Genomic DNA, 10,056 nt, shown 5'->3' with positions numbered 1-10,056 from the left:
CCTGTCTCAAAAAGAGGTAGAGAGAGCTAGAGGGATGGCTTAGCAGTTAAAGCGCTTGCCTGCAAAGCCAAAGGACCCAGGTTTGATTCCCCACAACCCACGTAAGCCAGGTGGACAATGTGACGCATGCATCTGGAGTTCATTTGCACAGGCTGTAGACTCTGGTGCATCCATTCTCTCTCCCCACCATCATCAAATAAATAAAAAATAATTTTAAAAAAAAAGGTAGACAGTGTACCTGAGGCTGACTCCTGAGGTTGTCCTCTGGCCTCCACACACGAGGGCTCCCCACACGCACGAGCATGATCACAGTGGAAAACAAATCAGATGAAGAAGCATATAAAAAGACCGAGAGGCTCTTTGGCTTAGATGGAGGACTGGAAGGCTGGAGCAAGAGCTCAGCTGGGAAAGTGCTTGCCTTGTGAGCATGAGGACCCCAACTGACCCCCTAGCACCCACAGAGAACAAATAAACATATAAAACATTCGCCTCGGGGCTGGAGAGATGCCTGAGTGGTTAAGGCACTTGTCAGCAGAGCAAAAGAACCCAGGTTTGAGCCCCCTGTACCCATGTAAAAGGTCAGATGCACAAAGTGGTGCATGCCGCTGGAGCTCACTTGCAGTGGCTAGTGGCCCTGGTGCGCCCAGTTCTCGCTCTGTCTGCCTCTTTCTCTCCTCTCTCTGTCTCGCTCTCTCTAATAAATAAATAAGTGTAATATTTTCTACAAGCATTCACCTTGGGACTGGGAGATGGCTGAGTGATTAAAGGCATTTGCTTGCAAAGCCTGATGGACTGGGTTTGATTCCCCAACACCCACATAAAGCCAGACGCACAAAGTGGCACCTGTGTATGGAGTTCCTCTGCAGTAGCTGGAGGCCCCAGTGTGCCATAGTCAATCTCTCTCTTCCTCTCTCTTGTCCTTGCAAATAAATAAACACACATGAAAAAATAAATTCTTACTTCTGCTTAAAAAGGGAGGGGACTGGAGGGTTGGCTTAGAGGTTAAGGCACTTGCCTCTAAAACCAAAGGACCCAGATTCGATTCCTCAGGAACCACATAAGTCAGATAGATGCACAGGGTGGCACATGCATCTGGAGTTCATTTGCAGCTGCTGGAGACCCTAGCGCACCCATTCTCTCTCTCTCTCTCTCTCCCTCCCTCTTTCTCTCTGTTAAAGTAATTAATTAATTAAAAATAAAATATTTTCAAAGAAAATAACATACCATATACCGGGGCTGAAGAAATGGCTCAGCAGTTAATGTGCTTTCCTGCATGCTGGGAGGCCACGGTTTGATTCGCCAGGACCCACATAAAGCCAGATGCACACTGGTGCATGCATCTGGAGTTCCTTTGCAGAGACTAGAGGCTTTGGCTAGCCCATTTTCTCTCTTCTCTCTCTCAATTCACACACACCCCAATCCGGGTCCCGAGGGATTGGGAGACATCCAACACCTACTTGGGGCTGAGGTGATGGTGGTCCAGGCGCTAGAAGAGGGAGGTGTGGGGCCACCTGGCTGGGGACCTGCGGTCAGGCCAGGCCGGCTCTGTCTGGCTCAGGGGTAGGCTCTCTCTCACCAGGCCCGTCCCCGCCCTCCCACAAAAGCCTGGGGTGACGGTGGGAGGGGCCGGCGAGGTGAAGAGGTCCCCGGCCCTGCCCCGCGGAGGGGCGGTCCCTAGCCCAGGCTGCGCCTCCGCGCCCCGCCTCCCCGCCTCGGCCACCCCCGCGGCGCCCGTCGCCTTTCTCCAGCCGCAGCGCAGCGCACAGGTAAGGTAGGGCGCCGGGGACTCGGGCGCGGGAGGACCCGGGAACCCCAACCCACGAGACCCCGCGTGGACACTGCCATCCCCACGCCCGCGAGAAGGGGACCCCGCCTCACCCGGCGCCCCACGACCCGAGGATGCTCCGGGCGCTTCCACGCCTGGGGCTGGCGTTGTCGCAGAGAAGGGTCCCCACCCGGATTCCTGGGGCGCAGGCGAGGGCACCCCACTCCGCGGGCCATGGCGGGGTGCCTGCGGCCCCCCGCACCCAGCAGTGCGAATCGGCTTTGCTGGGTGCAGTGCAGGACAGCCCAAACCTCGCAGAATGTTCCCCAGAGGAAGGGATTTTCTTTCTGCCTCTACCCCACACCCCTCCAGTGCTGTTCACAGGTGGAACCTTCTAGAGGGGGAAATTTAAAAATAGCCTTTTGTGATTTGATTTTTTTTTCTTTGAAATAACCAACTCTCAATTGAAAGTTGCCACGAATCCATTCTTCCCAGCCGTGCACTTGGAAAAGAAACAAGAGTTTAAATTCTAGCTTTTTTTTTTTCTTTCTTTCTTTCCTTTTTCCTGAAGCTCTGAGATTGGACTCACTGACCCCAAGGAGGCTTTGATTTGGAGGAAATGAACTGAATTAGAATCTGAGTTTAGCTGCAGGGTCTCACGGTAGCCCAGGCTAACCCGGAACTCACTTTCATAGCCCAGGCTGGTCTTGAACTCACGCTGATCCTCCTGCCTCGGCCTCCCAAGTGCTGGGATTATAGGCGTGGATCACTGCATCCGGCTGAGTGTTAGGTTTAATATGTGCAAGTTTATTTGAACTTTTGAAGTCAGTGGGTGGCTGCATGCCCAGTGTCGGTCTGTATTCTCCCCCTGCAGCTGGGAGAAAAGATGTTGGCGGTGATGACCCGGCAGCCCTGCGAGCAAGCAGGTGAGTGTCCCTCCCGGCTCCCGCCCGCGCCTCCTGCCAATGCCTGGGCGGCCTCCTGGCTTTGGGACGCAATGGCTCACCCGGGTTTCGCCCCTGGCATTTCTCAGCTAAAAGTAATGTTTTCCTCAAAGCGGCACCAAGCAAGGACCGACATGCACGTTCGGCTTAAATGGTTTTTCCGGTTTGTGTAATCCATTAATTTGGCCCTTGTGGTTTCCCTTACCTGGCTGTGTGTAAGGTTCGTGTTAGAAGAGTGTTGGTTTTGTGGTGAATGGTAAGGTCCCTAGTTGACTCTTGCCTGTATTTCCACGGGAACACTGCTGTGGACAGGGCGCCTAGGACGCCTGCCACCCCCGCCTTGGGGGCAGTGAGATACCGCAGGTTCAGTGCAAACTCTTCTCTCTCTCTCCCTCCCTCTCTCTCCCTCTCTCTTCCTCTCTCTCTTTCCCTCTGTCTCTCTCTCCCTCCCTCCCTCCCTCCCTCCCTCAAGCATGACCTGCCTGGCTTGGCAACATAAATGCAAGCTGCTGGTGGGCCCGGGAGCCCCCCACCCCTCTGTGCTGGGGTACGCGCCTGCAGTGAACAGTGCCCAGCTCAGGAGCGAGAGCGCAGCTCCAGGCGGCATTTCTTAAATGAGTGGGACCTAGCTTGGGCCGTTTTACTTTGTAGGAAGCTTTTTTTTTTTTTTGCTGGGGCAAGGGTTTGCTTAAGGTAATCATAGCTTATTCTTTTTCTTTTTTCTTTTTTTTTAACTTGGAAACTGCTGAAGCAGGGAGGATTCCAGAGGCCTGCCCCATGGTTGTGGTTAGGAGACTGCTTACATATCACGGCCCTTGCCTGTTCTTAAATTGGTGATTGTCGCTGTTTAAAAGAACATGACTTTAGGAGATAAAGGTCAATTTCTAGGAAACTGTTTTGGAAAGGGAAATTGTATTTAAGGTGATGGTTTTCGTTTGACATAGATGTAACCTCCCACATACAGATTTCTCTGTTATGTTTCTTGCTAATGACAAGTTTAACTTGGCAGATTAAATCTCTACCAGGGTTTCTTGGGGAAAAAAATCTCTTAAATGTCTACGACTGACACTGTCGAGTGATCTTTGAAAGTGAACTCAAGTTTCTGTCTGGGTCCACGGGTTCTTGGCTGGCTTGTGTACTTTCAGCCAGAAGTGATGGAGGACCCTTTGGATGCTCTGAAGGTCAAGTCCACAGAGCCTGGCTTGCCTCCAGCTGCTCTTACAAATGCCCCTGCAATGAGGAACTTGTGAACACATTGGTAAATGGAGTTTGGTATCAGATGGTATGCGCATTTGCCTAGTTAACAGATTGGAATGTTGTACCAATTTATACCTCCAATGACAGAAGATATTAAGTGACCGCTTTTAACATCAGGAAGTGTCTGACTCCATCCATCCTGCCCAGAAATTAGATGGGACAGGAGGAGTTTGCTGTCCTCAGCCATTGACTGACCCACCGCTTGACTCCACTCCCTGAGTAACCAATGTCGCAGTGCGATTGACTATCGAGGCTGTGTCTGATTCCATGAATCCACATCCCTTGCTTTCCTCTAGGAAAATGGGCAGTAAGGTACCCAAGACCACATGCTCTGGGATAGGGCGGGATCTAGCCCATTGCTTTCCAAGGGACACAGAGACGGAAATGAGCGATAGTGGCCTCGCCCAACATAGCAGCCACGAGGCCACCTGCCCTGATTGGATGCCAGAAATGTAACCAGTAAGAGTGATGAACTGAGAGTTTCTTTGATCTAGGGCTGGAGAGATGGTTTAGTGGTTAAGGCGTTTGCCTGAAAAGCCTAAGCACCCATGTGTGGCTCTCCAGGTCCCACGTAAGCCAATGCACAGGTGATGCATGTGTGCAAGGTCGCACATGTGCACAAGGGGGCGCTCACGTCTGGAGCTCGATTGCAGTGGCCGGAGGCCCTGTTGTGTCAATTCTCTCTCTCTCTCTCTCTTCCACTCTCTTACATAATAAAAGAATTTATTTGTTCTTAATTAATTTTCACTTAAACAGCCAACTAGTAAAAGACATTGATATTCTCTGAACACATTCATCTTTCTTTTAAAAAAAATATTTATTTATTTGCAAGCAGCAGAGAGAAAAGGAATGGATGGGCTAGGACCTCCTGCTACTGTAAATGAATTCCACATGTATGCATCACTTTGTGTATCTGGCTTTACATGAGTACTGGGAAATTGAACTTGGGCCATCAGACTTAGCAAACAAATGCTCTTAACCACTGAGCCATCTCTCCAGGGTCCCACATAGATCTTTCTATTGTGGTAATATTTCTTATGTTTCAGCCATTCTGGCACCATTTGTATGTACAGCTTCCCAGTTCTACCAAGGCTGTTACTTAGTATTTTAACTGTCTGTTACCTACTTACAAATCTTAGGTGTAGAGACTGGAGTAATCACTCAGCCAGTAAAGTGCTTGCCTTGCACACAAGAGGACCTGAGTTCAATTCCCAGAACCCTATGTAAAAAAAAAAAAAAAAAAAAAAAAAAAAAAAAAAAAAAAAAAAGAAAGAGAGAAAAAGAAGCCAGGTATAGTGGTACAAACTTGCAATCTCAGTGTTGGTGAGGTGGAGACAGGTAGATCCCTAGGTTTCTCTAGCCACCCAGTCTAGCTACTTGGTGAATTCCAGACCATTGAGAGACCCTGTCTCAAATACGTGGATGGCACTGAGGAATGACACCCTAAGCTGTCCTCTGGCCTCTACAAACACATGTACATATGGGAACATGCCCTAATACACACATGTGCATCTCCACACACAAACATGTAGACACATACATCAAAAAATTGGGTATACCAGGCCCAGAAAGCCAAGCGCCACATGTTCTCCCTCATATGTGGATCCTAGCTACAGATGATTGGGCTTCTGCGTGAGAAGGAATAAACTCAGTAGCAGAGGCCAGTAAGTTAAAAAGGAGATATAAAGGGAAGAGAAAGGAAGGGAGGAGGGTACTTAATAGGTTGGTGTTGTATATATGTAAGTAGAATAATTGAGATGGGGAGGGGATATGATGGAGAATGGAATTTCAAAGGGGAAAGTGGGGGAGGGAGGGTGGGAGGGTATTACCATGGGATATTTTTTATAATATAGAAAATGTTAATAAAAATTGAGAAAAGAAAAATAAATAAAAATGAAGAAAAAGGATAAAATAATTTTTAAAAATTTCTTTAAATGATAAAAAAAGAACAAACTCCAATGGGAATATGATCAATATGCAATATTTTCATACTGTTAAGTTCATAATAATAAAAAAAATGAGAAGAAAAAAGTAACCTGACATTGAAAACATTTTTTGGTTTTTGTTGGCTTTGTTTTGAGATAGGATCTGGCTATGTGGGTCAAATAGGCTTTGACCTCTGTATAACCAAAACTGACTCAATCATCCCGCCTCAGCCTCCCAAGTGCTAGGATGGCCGGCATGTGTCATTATGCCCAGCTAAAAGAACCATATTGCGTGAGTTCACAAACATAAAATTGTTATAACCATACTGTGTTATCCCACTACCATAAAGTAAAAAACTACTGTTTAGTGACAAAAAAAAATTGCGTATATAGGTTCCATTCCTCTGGACCATATAAGCAAGCCAGATGCACATGTTGGCACTTGCATCTGGAATTTGTTTACAGTGGTTGGAGGCCCTGGCACTCCCATTCTCTCTCTCTCTCTCTTTCGCCCTCCCTCTCTTTCTGATTCTCTCAAATAAATAAGTAAATAAAATATTAAATTATAAAAAAAATTGGGCCAGGCATGGTGGTGCATGCCTTTAATCCCAGCACTCGGGAGGCAGAGGTAGGAGGATCACCTAGAGTTTGAGGCCAGCCTGAGACTGCATAGTGAATTCCAGGTCAGCCTAAGCTAGAGTGAGATCATACCTCAAAAAACCAAAATTAGTAATAATAGTTAAATAAATTGAAAAGTAGAACACTCTTTTTAGCCACGCATGGTGGTGCACGCCTTTAATCCTAGCACTTAGGAGGCAAAGGCAGGAGGATCACTGTGAGTTCAAGGCCACCCTGAGATGACATAATGAATTCCAGGTCAGCCTGAGCTAGAGTGAAACTCTACCTCGAAAAAATAAGGGGGGGCTGGAGAGATGGCTTAGTGGTTAAGGAGCATGCCTGTGAAGCCTAAGGACTAAGGTTTGATTCTCCAGGTCCCACGTAAGCCATATGCACAATGGTGGCACATGCATCTGGAGTTCGTTTGCAGTGTTTAGAGGCTCTGGCATGCCCATTCTCTCTCTCCTCTCTCTGCCTCTAATAAATAAATAAATAATTAGAAATCTTTTTTTAAAAAAGAAAGATGGGTGTGGTGCACAAGTCCTTGCAACACTGTTTTAGTCTAGAATCTGGTAAGGGAAGGATCGACAAGTATTGAAGGCCAGCCACTCCTCCACCTTGGGACCAAGCATCTCCGCAAGTGCTGGTGAGGATCCAGGGATGGAGCCTCCCTCACTGCAGGGGAAGCGCTGTGGAGGCTCCTCAACAACTGAAAACAGATCTACCCTGTGACTCAGCTATACCACTCCTGGGCATGTACCCAAAGGAGTCCATGCCAACACACCACAGAAATACTTGCATATCTGTTTATTGCAGTACTGTTTACAGTAGCCAAGGTGTGGAACCAACCTAGCTGTCCATCAATGCATGAATTCTTTCTTAATGTGGTGTATGCTCACAATGGAATTGTATTAAAGAAAATGGGATGTGTGCACACAATGGAATTCTATTCCCCCATGTAGAATAATGAGATGATGTCAATGGCAGGAAAAAATGGATGGAATTGGAAATTACAATGTTAAGGGAAAGAAGAGGCTCAGAAAGACAAATATCATGTTTTAAAATATTTTAGTTATCTATTTATTTGAGAAAGAGGCATAAAGAAGGTGAGGGAAGGGGAGCGAGAGAGAATGGGTGTGCCAGGACATGCAGCCACTGCAAATGAACTCCAGACGCATGTGCCATCTGATGCATCTGGCTTACATGGGTCCTGGGGAATTGAAAGTGTGTCCTTTGGCTTTGCAGGCAAATGCCTTAACAGCTAAGCCATCTCTCCAGCCCAACATGTTTTCTCTTATATGTGGAACTTAGATATAACTCTGTTTCTTTCTCTTTGAAGATAGATAGATAATAGATAATGTGATAAATGATGATATAGTTAAGATATATAGATATAGATAAACGGGGCTGGTGAGATGGCTTGGCGATTAAAGCTGCTGGCTTTCAACGCTTGCCAGCCTGGGTCCGATTCCCCAGTGCCAGATGTACAAAGTGGCACATGTATCTGGGGTTTTATTTGCAGTGGCAAGAGGCTCTGGCACGTCCATCCCTTCTTTCTCTATTTCTCTCTCCCTCCATTCCTCCCTTCCTCAAGTAAATATTTAACAAATAAATAAATATACAGCTATAGACATGAAGACAGAAGGGGTACAATTTAGGGGGAAGAAGGGGACAAGTAAGGGGTGAGTACAAGCAAAGTGCAATAGCGCACGTGTGTGAAAACGTCATAGTGAATCCTGGGATTGTGTTCACTAACTTTAAGAAACTTACAAAAGGGAAGCGTGGGTCTCAGCAAGGCCAGAGGAAGCGGCTTATGCATGTGATTATAGGTGTAGGCCATGGGCTCCGAAAGGTGGCCAGTGCCCGCTGTCTGCTTTTCCCTCCAGCGTCACCCGTGTCTTCCCACCGCAGGCTTCAGGGTCCTCTCCCGAACACCAGCCATCATCACCTTGGTGGTCCTGCTGGCGAGCGTTGTGGTGCTCGTGACCATCACACTCATCCAGATCCACCACCCTGAGGTCCTCCCTCCAGGACTGAAGGTAGGTGGGAGAATGTTGGGCCCCAGAGGCAGAGCATGCCTGTGACATCAGTTGCCCTAAACACTCGATTAGAAGGGAAGAACGCCCTTCCCCCCTTCCTCCAGCTGGAGCCGGGAGAACGTGGTGCGAGGCCCAGGGCGAGGCCTGGACGTGCTGGGCTTGAGGAGGTCGGTGCAGAGGTGCAGATCGAGGGAGGTGATGAGACCTTCTCCAGAGACTTGGGACTCTCACGTTGGTTTCTGACTGTGGGGGGCAAAGAGCTAATCAACAGACAAGAGTTGCAAAAGTACTGAGCCGGGTGTGGTGGCGCATGCCTTTAATCCCAGGACTCCAGAGGCAGAGTTCGAGGCCAGCCTGGAAATACAGAGTGAGTTCCAGGTCAGCCTGGGCTAGAGTGAGACCCTACCTCAAAACAACAAAAATAAAAAAGAATTGCAGGACTACCAAAGATCTACTTGTTAGTATAGTTTCCATTTTCACTGGCTTGTCAGCTTCTGGAAACCACATAGCCTGATCATGGGACCGCCAAGAGACCCCAGCTAATCCTCCAAAAGGTCTGCGAATTGAGAAGTCCCACTCACTCTCTTAGGTCTAAGACATGTGCATGTTCCTTCCAACCCATTCCTTGAAGAAAGGGGAAAAAAAAGCCGTCAGAGCCTTAAGCCTTGTACATGATTCCAATGGCTTCTCGGCCCTGGATGAGTCTGTTCCCAAATGGCCTTATAGGGAATTTCTGGCCTTGATTCCAAGGAAGGCATCCCAGGATGACCTGTCCAATGACCAGAGAAGAGAATCAGTGAGTCCTTCGATTATTTGGGGGTGTGAGGGGGGTTGGTGGTGGGAGAACATTTTCTGCAAAGGGCCAAACAGTACAAAGGGCCCCTGATAGTCTTTGCTATGTATTGCCTTTGGGTTTTGGGCTCATTAAAAATGTATAAAGTTTTCATAGCTGGAGGAGCCATTAGGGGCCAAGTAACTCAGCCGTGTTATTCGCATATCATTTAGGATTTACAATTGACCTCACAATTCCTTTCTCTGTGTCTCTACCTCCAGCGGCTGTCCAAAGGTTATATTTGAAATAGAACTTTTTAAAAGATAAGAGGCTAATGGGCCTTGGGCTCTGTCAGTAATTTTGATATCCTGTGTCTACTTTCTAAAGGATTAGAAATCTCCTTAATCTCGTAGCACTTGGTCATTTAAAATTTTTATTTTTATTTATTTGCATATGTGTGTGTGTGTGTGTGTGTGTGTGTGTGTGTACACCAGGGCCTCTTTGTTCTGTCATTTTTACTTTTGCATGCATGCATTTATACACACACACATATGCATGCTTGTATGTTTGTGCATGCATGCATGTGGGTGTGTGTGCACATCATGTGTGTGTATGTGGGAGGCGGAGGCATTGCTGGATGCCTTCCTGTCCCTTATCAATCACTGCTTGATTGTTTTAAACTTTTTTTTTATTTTTTATTTTAGAAGGGGTGGGGGAGAGAGAGAGAGAGAATGGG

The 10,056-nt window shown here is 47.4% G+C and overlaps 1 protein-coding gene across 1 annotated transcript in view; it reads left to right on the top strand.

Annotated features, from left to right (window-relative positions):
• The first annotated feature begins 1,706 nt into the window (after positions 1-1,706).
• Positions 1,707-10,056, top strand: part of Entpd3 (ectonucleoside triphosphate diphosphohydrolase 3) — a 47,257-nt gene continuing 38,907 nt past the window's right edge. The window contains exons 1-3 of the mRNA XM_045136681.1: positions 1,707-1,766; positions 2,640-2,691; positions 8,421-8,548. Of these exons, the coding sequence (XP_044992616.1) occupies positions 2,652-2,691; positions 8,421-8,548 (168 nt within the window). The 5' untranslated portion in view covers positions 1,707-1,766; positions 2,640-2,651. The remainder of the gene's footprint in view (positions 1,767-2,639; positions 2,692-8,420; positions 8,549-10,056) is intronic.

This window comes from Jaculus jaculus, chromosome 17, assembly GCF_020740685.1.
Source record: "Jaculus jaculus isolate mJacJac1 chromosome 17, mJacJac1.mat.Y.cur, whole genome shotgun sequence".
Classification (NCBI taxonomy): domain Eukaryota; kingdom Metazoa; phylum Chordata; class Mammalia; order Rodentia; family Dipodidae; genus Jaculus; species Jaculus jaculus.
This window is presented reverse-complemented; position numbering and strand designations above follow the sequence as displayed.